Raw genomic sequence first — 18,299 nt, forward strand, 5'->3', positions numbered from 1 at the left:
CTTCCAGATCTGCCTCATTGCCAAGTGCAAATTCTATGTGTTTGGGTTTTTTTATTTTGCTTTGCTTTGCTTTGCTTTGTTTTGGTTGGTGTGTGTGTGTGTGTGTGTGTGTGTGTGTGTGTGTGTGTGTGTGTGTCTTAACAAACTTGGCAGGGAAGGACCACATTGTTAGACACACCTATACTCTCAGCACTCAGGCATTAGAATCAAGATGATATCCACAAATGGAAAGACAGACTGGTCTATGTAATGAGTTCCAGACCTGTCAGGTAATCACAAAGCAAGACTCGTCTCAAAGTAAAAGGGGGCTGGAAGTGAGGACAGAGTGCTGGGCATGTAGCTTAGTTGATACAGAATGCTTGCCTAGGATGCATGAGGCCCTGGACTCCATTTCCAGAACCACATGCAACTGGGCATAATCATACATGCCTTTAACTGTGGAATGTAGGAGATAGAAGCAAGATGATAAAAGTTAATGGTCAACCTTGGCTGCCTAACGAGTCTGAAGCTAACCTGAGCTACAGGAGGCCAGGTATGGTGGTGTACACCTTTAATCCTAATACTTGGGGGGGAGGGACCGAAGTAAGCAGATCTCTGTGAGTCCATTGCCAACCTGGTCTACATAGCAAGTCCTAGGCCAGTCAAGATTATATAGTGAGACTCTGTCTCAAAAACAAACAAAACTTTAGAAAGAAATGTTTGCCTTAAACATGTATACTCTTCTTTATTCCCTGAAATGCTATTTATATAACATATATATGGTATGAAGTCTTAGGCATCATCTAGGAGGGTTTAGAGTCTACAGGAAGATATGGTAAGTTACATGCAGATACCGTGCCATTTATAGTAAGAAACTTGAGCATCTGCAGATTTCGGTTCCCAGTGGGTAGGGGAGTGTCCAAGGGAAAACTGTGCATGTATTTTAGGATGAATGTATAGTTTTTATGCTGTCATACTGCCATATTGTAAGGCTTGGCTTATATTCTAGTCTGTCTTGGAGTATGTCTAGCCATTTTAGCACATGCATACCTGCTAGGGTTCCTTTGTTGTTGTTGTTTTGGTTTTGGTTTTTCAAGACAGGGTTTCTCTGTGTAGCCTTGGCTGCCCTGGACTCACTTTGTAGACCAGGCTGGCCTCTGCCTCCCCAGGGCTGGGATCACAGGTGTGCGCCCCCTCCTGGCTCTCTGCAGTTTTAACTGCTGTTTGGCTAAAGCAGGGTGTGCTCCACCCAAGCCCTGTTGACAATCCCCAACTTTCCAAGCATGCTGTTGCAAGCCGGGTGCTCTACTTCCTCATCACCCAGGGCATGATTTCCCTACGCAAATAACCAAGAATTGGAATTCAGCTATTTAAAGAGTTCATTGCTTCTGCCAACTTCCTCTAACACCATTGTTGCTACAGGAGTTCATGAGAATTTCATCCTTGATCCCCCGAAGTTCAGCAGGCTCTACAGCAACACATATCAGTTAAGGCTCTGGATTTCACAGTATTTACAAGTGCAATACATGATGAATGTCTAGCAGCAGAGGGAATGAAACAAACAAAGAGCAGCTTTCCACTTCATATCTGTACTGTGCCCTATCCCTAATTCCCAGTGAACCCATCCCAGCCTGGGGCTCCCCCTACTTCTAGGAAGTAATTTCCTTGCCATGCTGTCCTGTTTCCCAGAAGGACCTTACTCAAGCTGATTTGACTCCTCACCACAGCACTGACCAGCCAAATTGTTGCCTACTTTCCATGGGAAGCACCTGTACCTGAAGCCATTGCTCCTGTCTCCTCTCTTTCCCAGACTCCTCTCTTTCTGGACCCTCCTGTCTCTCATTGAGGCTGTAGGAGGAGCTTTTCCTCCCAAAAGGACTGCAGTGTAAAACACTGCCCAGGAGATGACCTGTGCATTTCGTCATCAAGGCTTACGCTAATTTCTTAAGGTCAGGACAGTGTTTTTCTTTCTCAGAGGATTAATGTGTGTCCTCTGTCAGACAGTGAAAGCCACATAGCCCTACCATCACCCTTTTTTTTTTTGTTTCTCTTCCAGTAGCTACTATTTGTCAGACTGTTAGTATGTACCTAGCTCCCTTGTTTAAATTCATGGTAGCCTCACCTTAGCTGGATGCCTTTGATGCAGGTTTTCTTTCTTTCTTTCCAAGGAGAGAGCCAAACACAGTGCCCAAGAACAGCAGCTCCCTTCCTTCTGAGTCTTTTTCAGTAGTTCCCACCTCCTCTAACATGGCTGACCTTTCAGTCCATCTTCTGTCTGGTACGCTTTTATCTCATGTGCCCTTGAACCTTTGTGGGCAGCAGACTCAGCACAGAGCCTATCCTGAGGCTTTATGTGGAACCAATCCTCATATACTCATTGCTTGTCAGTGTCTTTTCTCCCTTTCACATGCAGCTTGCCTAAAGTCTCTGCCAGATAGTCCTGATGGCCCTCTGTCAGGGGCCGTCCTCAAAGATGTACCAAAGGACAACAACAATGCCCCATTTTTAGAGAACAAGGAGAGGGTGTCTAACATGGTACCAGGTGGTGACAAGGATTTAGAGTTGTGGCTTCTGGTTTCCTAGAAGGAAGAATTACTGGAGTCTGCCTGTTGTGACAATAATGGCCCCCGAAAAGGCTGGTATGCCTCTTTCATCATTAGCCATTCCAATCCTCATGGAAAGAAGTGCCAGCCATAACATCCAGCAGCACTGGCTCCTTTTCACCTGTCAGGCCTAGACTGTTCTGCAGCCACCCTTGAGTCTTTGAGATTTGGCCTTCTTCACAACAAAAGTAGACTCAAAGCATGATTGTCTTTCTATATGAGACACTGACAGCCCTCAACCTGTTAGCCCCTGGTCCTGATGAACATGTTGCCTTTGCCTTCTGTGCAGGACATGCAGGTGACAGGAGTGGAGGATGACAGCCGTGCCCTGAATATCACCATCCACAAGCCTGCCTCCAGCCCACACTCTAAGCCCTTCCCCATCCTGCAGGCCACCTTCGTGTTCTCTGATCATATCCGCTGCATCATCGCCAAGCAGCGCCTGGCAAAGGGCCGCATCCAGGCCAGGCGCATGAAGATGCAGAGGATAGCTGGTGAGTGACCTCAAGAGCAGGGGCTCACCACCACAGGGTTGGCTGCTCACATTGACCTAGAAAAGTCTTAGGGTTCCTGTAGACAAGTTTAAGAGTTGGGATCCACTGTGCTTCAAGACTAGGACGACCCTGCTTCCAGGTGTATAGAGTGGAGAAAACTTCCAGGGCTGCATGGAAGAGAAGGGGGCCCTCTCTAATAGACAAGAGGCTAGAAACAGGTGGTTGGTGGGCAACAGCTGTCCTCACTCTTCGTGCTGAAATACCCAAGTGTACAGTCACAGTGTGTTTTGACTGTGCTCTGCCATTTTAGGTATCCAGACAGCTCTTAGGCTGGACCTTATCTTCCCATTGTACAAGGGAAAACTAAGGCTGTGAATTTTTAGTCACACAGAGAACAAGTTTGCAGAGCTTCCTACTCTGATTTTATCTGTCTGTTTGTTTCTGCTCTGGGGATGAAGCCCAGAGCCTCACACATGCTAGACAAGCCTTTGAGCTGCCAGAGCCTAGCAGAATTTTCCTCATCATTCTCTCTGCTCCCTTATTATCTCTAGGTGCTGGTGAGAAGTGAGCGCCAGCACTAAGTTCAAGGTCATTTCATACCTTACAGGGGTAGTGGGTTTGCATTGTCCAGGCTTTCATGGTAAAGTCCCTGAAATGAGAATGTTTCTTTATTTCGTGAAATGGAAGTCAAGACATTGTCCTGGATGGGAGGGGTAGTCCTAACCTCGCCTTTAAGACTGCCAAGTTAGAGCTATGGCTAAGTCTGTAGAATGGTTGCCCAGCATGTACAAAGCCCTAGGTTTGATCCTCAGCACCATTATCAAACCAGTTATAGTGACACATTCCTGTAATCCCAGCACTTGGGAGGTAGAGGCCAAAGGCTTATGAGTTTTTGGTCATTGTCCCTCACTATATTGTGAGTTCCATACCAGCCTGGGCTGGCGTGAGATCCTGTCTCACAAAAGATACAAACAAACAAACAAACCTAGCCCCTTCCTCTCAGACTCCAGCAGTCTCTGTATTGTGGCTTCCAAGGGGATGTCCAGCCCACTGTGAAGAGGAGCATTCTCTTGAGGAACAGAAGGAGAATAATCTCTGGGTGTACTCTGTTTCTGGACACCACAGTTACGCTGTGTATGCCTTTGTGATATGCACCTGAGCCATTCCCACCTCTTATTTCTCAGTTAGCTGAAACCTGGCCTGCACACTCATTACAGGAGTATTTTGTAATGTGCAAAGTGTAAATCATTCATCCCTTCCTTTCAAGATTTATTTCTAGACCTTGCCCCTGTAATGTGAAACAGTTTCTCACAGCTGGCATGAAGGCCAGAAATTTCATTTGAAAATTGAGGATTGCACTGTAAAGTGGCTGCTAGCATGAATGCCTTGGATATTTCTTAAATTGATTTTGAAAAGCCACTCTAAACTAATGCATCACGAGCGTTATTTAAGGGAAGACAGCAGCTGTGACATGTAAACACACACTCATATCTACAAATATACACATACATGCACTTTCTTGTACATGTATTCTCATGCACATTCATAGTTAAGATTCCACCACAAAGATATTAAAAAATCAGAGCTAGGGCTACAGTAATTACTTAGTAAAATGGTTGCCACTCACCCATGAGGTTTTGAGTTTAGATTTCCCAGCCTCCATGTATAAGCAAGGTATGACACGATGCAGCTGTAATCCTGGCCCTTGGGAGACGAAGCCAGAGAACCTTTAGGGCTCATGGTCTAGCTAGTTTAGCACAACTGGTGAGCTGAGGTTGAACAAGAGACCCTGTGTCAAAAAATAAGATAAAAGGTCTACAAGGTGACACAGGAATGGTGGACACAGAGAACTGACTATAAGTTGTACTCTGACCTCCACACATGTGCCATGCCACATAAGGGTGCCTGTTTAGTACATATACAAGCACACATAATATATATGTATATATTATAAATATATACATACACAGACATTATACACACACACACACACACAATAATTTAGGAAAAACTTTTTAAAGTTGGAAGGCATTCAAGGAAGATACTAAGCATTGACCTCTGATCTCCATGCACACATACACACACACACAGAGAAATCTTTGAAAAAAAATCTGTATATGTATGGAACCAATGCAGATCATGTACAGATACAGTGCTATTCTATGTAAGAGGCTTCACTACAGATTTTCGTATCTTTGGGGAGGAGTCCTGTAATTACTGAAGGGTCACTCATCTTGTATATCTTGTCTGTCTGTCTGTCCATGTATGCCTGTGCAAAAACTTCTGGGGCACAGTTGCTCTATGATATGCAGCTACATGTGAGGCCAAGCCTTTGGGAAGGATCTTTTATAAAGATTTCAAAGTACTGATTGACCCAGCATTTGTTCTATCCAAAGATCCAAACCTAGAACCCTATCTTTTTTATCTGAATGCTACCTTCTTGGCCCCTACTCCTGGTTATGTTTTGAATGTTCTTAGGGCCTCTGGCATCCTGCCAGTCCCCTATCTCAAGGCTGTCTGTTTGGGGTCTCCCAAGTATCACACTGTCAAGGCTGGTATCACTCTAGCCCATTGCCCAAGTCAAATCAAATTGTTTGTCCCCTGTTCTTTATGCTGATCAAACAAATTATGGTGTTTATTATAGCCCTTCTGGACCTCCCAATCCAGCCGACAACTGAAGTCCTGGGATTTGGACTTGGCTCCAGCTCCTCCCAGCACCTGCCTTTCCGTTTCTATGACCAGTGCCGCCGAGGCAGCAGTGACCCCACAGTGCAGCGCTCTGTGTTTGCATCAGTAGACAAGGTGCCAGGTAAGCTGAATCTCCTGCTAGGGGCTCAGGGTGCCTCTCTGCTGGACCTGCTGGAGGCCTTCCTCTCAGAATTCAGGCTATTGGAAGCCCAAGCTTCATAGAACACGTGAGGCACACACCCAAAATTCAGTCTTGGCTTTCTCTTCTTTGTTCCGTTGCTTCAGTTTGGTTTTCCAGACATTTCTTAGGTTTGTGAAGAAACTTCTCAGAATCAAGACTGAAAGTTTCTTGGAAATTTCTTGGAAATGACTGATTAGTAATGAGGGTTGCAAGAGAGAGATTTCTTCCTTCATGTGAGATGACTAGGAAATAGTGTGTGTGGTTCCTGGTACTCTGACAAGGTGAGGAAGTCCCAATGCCCACAGGCCTTATGCTTCTTCCGTCTGGGAGCAGCTCTTCCTAATTCCAGCAGCACTGTCTCCAGTCCTCCTGCCACCCCCAAAAGGGGAAACCTGAGTGGAAAGTTCAAGGGCCAAAAGAGCTACTTCTTCAGACAAAGGACTCTCCTTTCCTGCTCTGAGGATCGGACCTAAATACATCCATATGCAGCATATCCCACGGGTGGGGGTGGGGATGAATGAACCTCTTCTCTTGGTTAGAGAATGTAGGAAACTAGCCAGGCTCTCCTCTGCTCTTAACAGGGCTCACACTTGAATTGCAAGTATTTTGAAAATTCCCAGAAGTGATTATTGATGTCAGGCCAACAAAAAGCCATGACAACCTGCCCAAATCCAACACCTAGTCTACCTGTGATTTAATCTACTTTCACCCATGATTTATTTATTTCATGTATGCCATAAGCATATCATTTTTTAAATCCAACAGGATTTGATAAAATGTAAAAGTCCCTTTTGTTCCAGAAGTAACATGTGAACAGTTTCTCACATCCTTGCAGAAATGTTTGTTTGTCATATATATGTCTTTGCATGTATCACATGTAGAGTTATATGCCATGAATGTGATTCTCCATCCCACTCTTGAGACTTTCCTTGATAATCTATCACATATAAAACATCAAAAGCATGGCGATCTTTGAATGGTAACTCTGCTTTGAAAAAAATAAATTATGACTTGACATTTCTGAGATCTTACTGCCTGGTGCTTCTGCACTAGTCTGTTAAAGGTGTGGCCTTCTTGTGACCACCAGAAGCTCTTTGGTCATCTTGAAGAGAAGAATACACAAAGAAGGGGTGTCACAGTTTGTGGGCTCCAGGGCACACCTAGAGAACCACTGCTGTGATGTAGTGCCCTGCCTCCTTATCTAGTTCTTGGGTTCCTGCCTCCCAGGAATGGCCCAAGCTGCCTGGCTGCTTCCTCCAAAGGCCTTTAGTGATCACTCTATTGAGCAGGACCATACCCTTCCTCATCACATTGCCCTGGTTTATTTTCTCCATAGAATTCAGTTTCTTATCTGGCTGACATATGGGTGTGCCTGGGTGTGGTCTCTGGGATATGGAGAACATCACTGTGTGGGACTGTTTTAGTCACCTATCCAATTCAGTGCCAGCAACAGCTTGATTCAGTATGAAGCGTAAGCCTGCACCTGCTCCTGGAAGCCTTGGAGCAAGTCCCATCCAAAGTTGTCTTCTTCATCTGAACACCAAGAAGACAAGCATATCCTGTCTAGGACCCCAGGCATCTGGGGCCTTAGCCTGCCTGGGGAACAAAAGGGACCAGGACCCAAATCTTTAGCAGCAGCACCACCTAACTTCTATTGCCAAACTGACATGTACTCCCAAGCAAGGATACCTTGGCCATAGTTTAATGTAGCTGCTGGTTATAACATGTCCCCCACCCCCATACTCTACTGCATTCCTCAGCTTTGCAAAAGCCAGAGTAAGGAAAGCCAGGTGGAGGCTATTGGCCTCTACTTTGCAGCATTCACAGCTGCCTTCTGGGGTCTCAGGGTACCATGTATGTCTCTTGCCACCTTCTTAAAAGCTCAGGCCAAGGGGATTCTCACCAATTCAATGGGTAGAAACCAATTCCAGCCTGTCTGCATAGGCAACTCTCAGGGTTCACTTGATTGGGTACTTTTTTGTCTGTATCCTAGGTGATGCACAGGCCAGTGTGGCTCTCTAAATTGGTTTATATTTGATGGAAGTATGCCTCACACTTTTTGGGGGAACTTGGAAGATTAGCCAGGGATAAGGGGTTATTGGCTAGCCACTCTCAAGTGTTTCTTTGTCCATTTGGCTAAGAAGCTACAAATTCTGTGTATCTTCCGCTCTGTGTTGATGGTTCTTGTCATCCCAGTGGTCAGCTTTCTGGGACAGAGCTTGGGTCACATGGTCATGGAGGGGATGGCAGTGTTAGGCAGCATGTGGGCAGCAGGTGCTTAAGGGGTGCCCAAGCCCTCTGAGTAGCTGCTTCCACACAGCACACCCTTGGATTAGTGTTTCTGTCAACTCCAGGTGAAGATTCCAGAGCAGAAGCTCTTCTCAGCAGCACTTTCTTCTTATGACTGAGTTATGTTCCTTGCATAAATCTACCACATTTTGCTAACTCATCCCCCACTGTTGTAAGTAGGAACCTTTATGTATAGGTTTTAGCTTCAAAGCATATGCCTAGCAGTAGACAAATGGTCATTTAATGTTTTGAGAATTGCCAAACCATTTTCCTCTGTCTTTTTAACCCTTACCTTTAACTGAAATTATGGTTTATTTTCCTGTTTGCACCATGGCCCTGCATTGGAAAGGGAGGTACTTGGAAGGGACCTGTTTCTGTAGGCAGTGCTCAGGGGATAGGTCAGGCAGGAGGAGAGCTCAGGGAATGGATGTGTGGTGTCAGCCTGTCAATCAAGCCTGCTCAGGTCTGGCTCTGTACCAGTGAGTCACGGTCCAGGTGCCAGCAGAGAGTTGGACTTGGTGCTGTTAGGACCATACTGTGTTTTCCTCCCTTCCTTCCCTAGCTTCCTGTCAGGGTGAGGAGCTGTGTGCCTTGAGGCAGACATTTAAATCTCATAGGAGGGTTTGGTGAGATAGCTCAGTTGGTAAAGTGATGGCTGCATAAGCAGTGAGGACCTGTGGGCAGTGCTGACAGGGTAGGATAGGCAGATCCTTAAGGCTCACTGCCTGGCCACCTTAGTTTTCTTGGTAAGTAGGTCACAAGCCTGACTAAGGTCACATGCCCTAAGCACCTCAGGTACTGAACCAAATTTCTCCTAACTCCTAATCTTAAGGCCAGTGAGAGTTCCTGTCATCAACGACAACAAAAATATGGATGGATGGTGCTTTGGGGGACAAATGATTGCTCTCCAGCCTCCACAGGCATGCACACAGGAATTTACACTTGCACACAAATAAATCCTGAGGATCTGGGGAGGGCTGCTGGCCCAGCCAGGTGTCATCAAGGCAAACAACCCAGCTTTATCAGTTGCCTGGCCCAGAACCCTTCCTAATTAGTTCTCTGGAAGAGCCTGCCATTTCAGGGTACCATTGCAATTGAGTAACCCATGGGGAATGTAAGGGTGACAGGCTGAAAGGTGGCAATGCTGGAGGCCTGCCACTGAGATCCAGAGAAGAAAAGCTAGCAAGCAGTGTTTAATATGTGGACATCAGCCCTGACTTCCCGCCTTGGGGACAATATGTGAGGTGCTAACTAATGTCCTCTTGGTGGGAGTTTCCAAAAAGCAGGGGTTTCGGGCTGTTGTTGTTCTGGTTTTTTCCTATAAAACATAGCCAGCTCACTCCTTGCAGCTCCCCAAGACAGAATACCCTTTCTAGAGTCACACAGGAAGGAGGCCTGTAACCCTGCAGCCTCTCCAGCTGGACCTCTGCTCCTTGTGCACACTGGCCTGCTTCAGTGAGCTACAGAAATTTGATTCCTACCCTATTTTTAGCGTTGCTTTTTAAAAAGCAATTTGATTGAGCTGATGAGTACTTTACAAATTATTTTCCTCTGATATTCCCAATAATTATCTCTGCATGTGTGAAAGTGCCACAAGCCTAAGGTCACATACCTGGAGCACCTCAGATGCTGACCCAGGTTTCTCCCCTAAGCATGACAGATGTGAAATAAACCATCCTATCCTGCTTTTAGAAATCAGGCCTAACCACTGCCACCTGAGGCCTCCTTGGGCCCAGGCAAGCCCTCATTGCCAGGTGTGTAGTGCACACATGTAAACGCAGCACACTAGAAGTTTAGGCATGAGGATTGAGAGATCAAGACCAGCCTGAGCTAGTGGAAAGACCCTGCCTCACACATTAAAAAAGAGTTGCAGAAATCCTATTTCTGGAAGTATGGACTATGGTGGGGAAATTTGATTGTACTAGGCATTTTCTATACATTAAACCTCTCCTCCGGACATCACTCAAAGCTGCATCCCCGCCCTATTCCAAAGATTGGAAACCAAGATACAAACCAAGACTGAGACCTCCCTCACAGCTCACAGAAAGCAGACTAAGCCTATCTCTAAACCATGTTTGCGTCAAGGAAGCCTTTGGTGACAACTGTGCCAGCTCACATGGTTTTGCTCCCAGTTTCAACCTGAAAGAGGTTATAGGATAAACCGTTGTTAGCAGCCTCACAGGTGGCCATCGCCCACTGTACCTATCCCCATAATCTGTGCCCCTCCCCCTTACATAGTCCTAAGGCTTTGTGCTTTGAAACCTGTCTCCAAAGGGTCAAGTATCTGAACAAAGACACCATGCAGAAAAATGCTCTCAGCAGACTAGAGGACAGGTTCACTTGCATGATGGTGTTCTAGACCTATAATGAGAAAACACAGAAATGACACTGGTATTGTCCTCAGCAGACCAGCAGCAGTTTAGTCCTAATACTCATCTCTAAGAGACCAACCTTCAAGAGGTGAGGCTGGGAGCTAGGGGGAACTCAGTGGGTGAGAGCACTTGCTTTGCAAGCATGAGGACATGCAGCCACTGTTTGCTACTTTGTGGGTTCCTCTTACCTCCACCCTTCTCCACCTCTTTTCTTCTTTCATTTTAACCCCTACCACTAGATTTGGGAGAGGAAAGAATAGAAAGGAAAGGAAAGAAATCCCTGAACAAAGTCAGGGATCAGAAAGAGGGTGATGTTTTCCTTAGACTATTAGAGATGTCGAGCTCCTTGGGGCAAGTCTGATCTTCAAAGTCACGATATCTCATTTCTTCTTGCTGTTTCATCTTAGCAAACTACTTAACTGCAACCAACAACCAACCAACAAACCCTCCCCCATCAGAGCTCTAGCATTTATGTACCCTCTGAAAAGTCCCCAGAATTCCGAACAGCACACAATTGCAGAAGCTATCTGCACTTGGCAAAACCATACCTCTGCTAGAGCACGAGGCAAATCATAGTCAGCTGCTGCAAAGCAGCCCTATAGCCCCACACTTGGGATTAAAATGAAAACATATTCTTATAACATTTCTGTGTTTTTAAAGAAACCAAAATTCTCACTACAAGAGAGCTCAAATCTCCAGCCAGGAATTCCTGAGTGTATCTATATTCCAGCCTTATGGGGTAGAGACAAGTGAATCCCAAGAGCTCTTTGGCCAGTCAGCCTAGTCAAAATGATGAGTTTCATGAGAAACCCTATCCCAAAGTAATGAGACAGAAAGTGATGGGAGATGATGTAAAATGTCCTGCTCTTGCCTTCATATGCATGCACATGATGACATACACCACACACAAGAGTCAGGGGTGAGGTGACTTCCATCAAGAAGTCAGCTAGCAGTTCCCTGCTTGCCAGGCCTCATTTCAAAGCACATAAAGAGAAAGCTTCAGAGGTTTAAGAGTGGGAGCCTGCAAGGCTCTCCCACATGGAATATGGCCCCCAAAGTCTCTCTGAGCAGACACAGAAGGAGTTACTCTGTATAGGGCCCTATGAAGACAGGGCCCAGCCACCCAGCAGAGCAACTGCCAGGCCTGTGCCATTCCTAGGAGGTAGAGGGAGGAAGGAATGCTTCGTTGTTCAAAGGCATGACCTACCTCACAACTCCCAGATTACTGTGCCCTGGAGTTCATGCAGAAGACCCTCCCTGAACCCTTGCAAGTGGTGTGGGATGAGACCCATACTCTATATCCTCCCTCACATTTGATCTTGGATCTAGAAATGTTTAGGACATAAGCCTCTCAGACAGGGTGGAACAGACAAGTCTATGCCAGCATTGTGGCCCAGCAGTGGCTCTGCTACACCTGTGTATGAGCACTGAAGCCCAGAATCCACAGGCCTGGGTTCTAATACAGCCTCCTGCTTTACCTTACACTTGCTGCATAGCCTTAGGGGTGTCATTTGCTTAACACTGCTGAACTGTGCACTTAGAAATAGCTAGAAAGGAAATTTTATGTATGAATAAGTAAGAGAGAGAGAGAAAAAGTGTGTTTATGTGTGTGTGTGTCCACAATTGAAAACATAAAACATATCCAGGTGTGTTGACCCACACCTGTAATCCCAGCACTTTGGGAGATAGAGGCAGGCAGATTGCTCTGAGTTCAAAGCCAACCTGGTCTACAACACAAGTCCAGGACAGCCAGGGCCTCACAGAGAAACCCTATCTCAAAGAAGAAACACACACACACACACACACACACACACACACACACAAAACATGGCGGCACACTTCAGTATCAGCAGAGGCAAGTGGATCACTGAGTCCAGGGCAGCCAGAACTATGAAGTAAGACTCTTACCTTAAAAAACAAAACAGAAATCATGGAAGGCAGATGTCATCCATCTCTTTAGGTTCTTGTGTGTATAGAGCCCATCCATCTACCTACCCAGAGTTACAGCTACCTTCCTAGCACAGGTGACACGCGTAACAGAACAGAGCTACCGACTGTGGTTGCTGTTGTTAAGGGCTGGAATGATTAAATCCTGTTTTTAACTGAACTCATAAGTGAACTGCATCATCTCATAGCCTTTTTTTTTTTTTTTTTTTTTTGTGGTACATAGGAGCACCTTTACTCATGAGACATCTCAATGAGCAAAGCACTTGACACACACAAGCACAGGGACACAAGTGTGGTCCCCAAAGCCCAACAGGAGAGTGTTTGGGTTCAACTGTGGGGCATAACACAGTGGGTGAAATTTCATACCCTGACCCAGAAAAGATCTGCCTAAGAGCTCATAGCTTGCAGAGGAGGCCAGGCCAGGTCCAGAGAGGAGTAGAGATTGACCTTCTAAGGCCACTCAGAAGCTCTACGAATTCTCATCATTCAAGTGTGCCAATGGGAAATCCAAAGTGGATTTTGCGCAAGATCATCCACCTTCTGGGTGGCTGGCTTGAAATTTGAATTAAGGCTATCTGCTTTCCACCCCCACAAACCACTGTGTCTTCAGTTCTGAAGACATGGGGTGGCAGAACAGAAAAGAGCCTATGTGGTACAGGTCCCTTGAAATATCTATCCTGCACTTCATTTCATTCCCTAGTGAACCAAGGTCAGAGGGCATGGCTTGTGTGGATGGATACAGGTCTGCATCCAAAGAAAAGGGTCATGAAAACACTTGGAGAAACTTGTGTGCTAACATATGAGTGGGTGTTCTAGTTTGTCCTATGGCTGTGATAAGCACCAAATCAAAAAGCAACTTGAGGAGGAAAAGGTTTATTTCATCTTACAGTCCATTATCAGGGGAAGCTAAGTCAGGATCCTGGTGCAGAAACTGAAACAGAAATCATGGAGGAAGCCTATTTATTGCCTTGCTTTCAACTACCTTTCCTATACCTAGAGGTGGTAACCACAGTGGTCCCTCCTATATCAATTAGCAATCAAGGAAATGCCCACAGACATACTTGCAGACCAATCTGATGGAAGCAATTCCTTAATTGAGATTCCCTCTTCCCAGGTTTGTCAAGCTGACAGCCATGATTAGCTATCACATAAGTATAGGTATGTACATATAGAGATAATGGTGTGGAGGTCAGAGGTCAGCCTTAGATGTCATTCCACACCTTGGTTTCTCGAGAGTCTCCCACTAGGACCTAGCACTTGCTAATTAAGCTAAGCCAGTGCCCAGTAAGCTTCAGGGATCCACCATCTCCCCAGCTGTGGGATCACCAGTTGGTTCTGGGATCAAATTCAGGTTCTTTACTGACTGGGCTATCTTATCCCTGAGAAAATAATTAATTCTCTTTCTTTTGATGTTTATTTTTTGTTTCTGAGTCATCATATCAACTACAGATTGTCATTAGCAGATAGCATAATTGTCATTAGCATATTTGATAAGAAATGTTTGCACACAAAAAAATGTGTGTTTGCGGAAGTAGGCTATTCTTGCCCTTGCTTTTATGTGTGAATGATAAAGGTGCACCAGAATTTGACATTTCGCCTCAGATATTCTCTAACTAGCTTAAGGAATCCCAGGTTGCCTTCTGGAACAGGGTCTGAGAAACAGCTTTACCATTTCCCAAGAATTAGCCTCTGTTCCTACCTTTGAGATCTGAGAGAACAAATTGCTGAATAAGTAGTGTTGTTGATGTTCAGACAGCTGGGAGGAAAGTTAGGTAATTCACAGGAACTCATTAAGAGTAAGAAGAAAAAAACACCCAGCACACAGAGATGTGACAATAACAGTGCCAAAGGTCAGGCGTGGGGGTGGAGGGGCAGAAGTCCTTGACTCTGACATATACATGTCCCTTTCTGTCTTGGCCTGCCAGAGGAGGAGACTGGCGGGTTTAAAATTCTAAAGAAGTCACGTGGTGAATGCACTCACTGTCTAGGGTGAGGAAGGGAAGAGCCTCTGAGCCAATGTTTACTGAACGCTGGGCTGGGCTGGGCATATAAATGTACGTGGCCCAGATCAGGGAGGCAGACACTAGTAGGAAATGCTATGCCTGAGCCTCAGCATACACAAGATTATGCCTACCAAGAAGGGGTGAAGGAAAGTCTGGCTGAGAGCTAGGTAGGGTCAGATGGCAAAGGCTTTTGGGCCTGCTGAAGGATCAGAGTTATCCTGAATAAGCTGAAGCCATGAAAGGTTCCAAGGCAGCAAAGAATGCAGACCACACTAGACTTGGCCTTGATTTGGGAAAGGCTTAGAGATAATCAGGGAAGTAGCACGCCCTTGGTCCCCGTCATTGCTTGCTCACACCTGGACAGTAAGGGTCTGTGCACACCTTAGGGATGTGGAAAAGCCTCTGGTAGGAGCCTTTCCTGGGCTTGGTTTGCATTCCTCCTGCAGCTTCCTGTTCTACACATGCACTTGCACTCTAGAATGGCTTTGTGGTTGTTTAGCTCTTTAAAACACGTTCTCTAGTCAGTCACTGGTGGCATATGCCTTTTATCCCAGCACTTGGGAGGCAGAGGCAGGCAGATCACTGTGAGTTCAAGGCCAGCCTGGTTTACAGAGTGAGTTCCAGGATAGCCAAGGCTACACAGAGAAACCCTGTCTCCAACAAAACATAGATAGGTAGGTAGGTAGATAGATAGATAGATAGATAGATAGATAGATAGATAGATAGATAGATAGATAGATAGATAGATGGATAGATGGATAGATGGATAGATGGATAGATGGATGGATAGATACATACATGAAACACCACAGGTTCTCTGGATAGATGGATAGATGGATGGATAGATACATACATGAAACACCACAGGTTCTCTGGAGCCAAGGCTGGCCTCATGCTCACAGCAATACAATATAGGATTATATTGCTTTTATAAAGAAACTGAAGTGTCCTCTATTCTCAGTCAATAATATATCTTAGAGGTTTTCTTTACATTAGTCCATAAGAGCTCCCTCATTCATTTTGATGTTCATACTTCATCATCCAGGCTATGAATGGATTCCTAGGCTGTGGCCAGCTTTTTGTCTTTAAACAGATAATAGGCACCTCTAAAGACTCTTGTACAAAGCTTTCCCTAGGGACAGTGACAAGGAAGTGGATCCAGGAATAGCAAGATTTTGAAGTTCTGTGATTAAGAGAGAAGTCACAGCACCAGCTTGAACAAAATGTCAGAGAGCCTCTGTTTCTGCTTCTCTGGTGCCCTTTGTGCAGTTAGGCAGCAAGTGTGCTCACTGAGCCCAGAGTCTGACCCGGGAGTCCTTGTTACTTGTAAAAATTATTCCATCTGTGCCTCTGAGGGCTTTGATGGCTGTAAAGGCCCCCAGAGACTGGCTGCCCACCATTGGGCTTGTCCTTTGAGAGGAACCCTTGAAATTAGTTTTTCCCTTGTTCTTCTGCGGAGATTTGTAGCTTCTTGGGATTTTTTTTTCCTCTTGTACTCCAGAACCTAAAATGATAGAAGGCACTGAGACAGAATCCCTAACCCCATTCTAAATTTTTTCATTTTGAGGCAGGGTTTTGAGAAGTTGCCCAGGCTGTTTTCAAACTTGGAATCCTCTTGCCTCAGCCTCCAAGCACCTGGGATTACAGTGGGCTTCCCCTAGGATCTTTTTTAATACCACAAATTCTCAAAGAATTGAAAGTCAGTATTCTCCGAGTATGATAAGAATAGCTGCTTTCACAGCAACTCTTTACACTTAAAAAAACCTCCTCCTTCAGCTCAAAGTGAGAACAGACCCATCATCTGGGACCAGCCCTCTGCTCTCCAGTCTCTGTGAGCCTACTGCAAGCTTAAGACCCAAAAGCCAGTGACAAGCTAAAAGTACAAGCCAGGCATGGTGGCACACAGCTGCAAGTGTAGCACTTGGGAGATGGGGCAACTTTGTGCTGGATACTAGACTACTTATATAAAGTAAGGAGAGAGGCCAAGCATGGTGGTGCATGCCATTGATCCCAGCCTGCTCTACAGAGTAAATTCCAGACAGCCAAGTCTACACTTAGAAACTCTGTCTCAAAAAATATCATCATCACCATCATCATCATTATAGTAATGAGAGAAATGCAGGAAAATGTAATATGAAGATTAATTTAATATTATCAACATGACAGGATTTTTTGTTACCCGTTAGGCATGCCTATGGAGGAATGTCTAGATTAGCTTAACTTCTGGTTATGCCTATGAGGGATTATCCAAATTGGGCTAATTGAGGTGAGAAGAACCACCTTAATTCCTTGGGCTGAGATCCTGGACTGAATAAAAAGGAGAAAGTCAGCTGAGGACCAACATTGGTCTTTCTTTGCTTCCTAACTGTGAATCTACCTGCCTCATGCTCTTGCCATCATGATTCACATACCATGGTAGACTTGAAACTGAGCCAAAACATGCCCTTTCTTCAGGTTGCTTTCGTCAGGGTATTTTATCGAAGCAGCTGGAAACATAGCTAAATGTTTAGTTTCATTGCCCAGTTTACAGCTGGGCAAGCAAGACTCGGAAGGCAATGTCAGAGGCTCAGACCAAGGCCAGCTGTGTCTATTCTTCTACTGGCTTCCTGGAAAACATCTTACCTCCTGCTCTTTATTCTTTCCTTTCCTGCTAAGTAGGTTTGAGGGTTCTGGAGAGCTTCTGAGGTAAAGGATCCTTTTGTTGTGGCTTTCTCAGCATGGTGACCTCACAGATAGCAGTTAGGCCTCAGATACCAGGTTTCAAATACATTCCAGCCTCTTGGATTGGCAGTGTCCTCATAAACCTTGGGAATAGTAGGGAAAGTTGGTGTTCATGGAATGAGCCTTCCCCAAACACCCCAAACCTCATGGGGGAAAAATGGGTTTGTTCCCCTTCCCCCAATTCTGAGCCAGAAGCCCAAGGGACTACACATCAGATCAGAACAATGCCTAGCTTGGTAGACTGACTGTTTATGGTTCCCTTTCCCTGACCTATCCTTTAATCTTTTCCAAGTCCAGTAAAAGGGCCTATGAGCTGGCCACCAGAAAGCACCCACCAGAAGTGCTGGGCTCGACAGCTTGCCACCACTCAAGCCCCTGTTCTACATGTTGCTAAATTGGTCTCCTGTCCCTCATCAAAAAGAAGAGGCCCACTCCCTAGAGTTAGGCCTCAAATTTCAGTCCACACCTGCCCACCAATATTTTGTGAAGTTCTGTAAGTCCTGAGCCTTAGTGTCCTCTTCTGATAAAAAAAATGCTGCTACACCAGCACTCATGAGGAGGGAACCAGCTCAGATAGGGGAAAAAATAAAAATAAAAGTAAAAAAAGTGGCACCCAGTGCCAGTAGCTCAATGGGTAACCAGAATACGTAGCCTTATGCCCTGCCTCCTCAGATGCTCACAGGGTTCTGGTCCAGGCTCTCTGGCTCTGCCAGCCACACTATGGCACCAGGAGAGCAGATTGGAAAGTTGGCTTTTCCTGTAGCACATGTGCACCAAGTCCTCCTGAAGACCATGTAAGTACCTCATGGGAGGCAGCCCCATGGGGAGGCCAGCATAGTAATGGGTGACTATCTTGCCTGAGCTACTGGGCCTTGAGGACGCATGTGCTGAACACAGGGAGAATGGGCAAGGGCAGCCTCTGGACACTTTAAACAGGAGCAAGTGGACCTCATCCATAGCTGTCTAAGCTCTTTACACTGCCAGATGAATAAGGGGTTGGAGACAACATAGGAGACTACTGG

The 18,299-nt window shown here is 45.6% G+C and overlaps 1 protein-coding gene across 8 annotated transcripts in view; it reads left to right on the forward strand.

Annotated features, from left to right (window-relative positions):
- The window catches only part of Clec16a (C-type lectin domain containing 16A), a 202,317-nt gene that overhangs the window by 147,333 nt on the left and 36,685 nt on the right, over nt 1-18,299 (forward strand). For all 8 annotated transcript variants that reach the window (XR_009584537.1, XM_060364180.1, XM_060364181.1 and 5 more), the window contains 2 exons: nt 2,872-3,076; nt 5,721-5,885. Coding sequence is in view for 7 of the 8 variants with exons in the window: in XM_060364180.1 (XP_060220163.1) it covers nt 2,872-3,076; nt 5,721-5,885 (370 nt within the window). In the remaining variant the exon portion in view is untranslated. The remainder of the gene's footprint in view (nt 1-2,871; nt 3,077-5,720; nt 5,886-18,299) is intronic.

Source organism: Meriones unguiculatus, chromosome 11 (assembly GCF_030254825.1).
Source record: "Meriones unguiculatus strain TT.TT164.6M chromosome 11, Bangor_MerUng_6.1, whole genome shotgun sequence".
Classification (NCBI taxonomy): Eukaryota; Metazoa; Chordata; class Mammalia; order Rodentia; family Muridae; genus Meriones; species Meriones unguiculatus.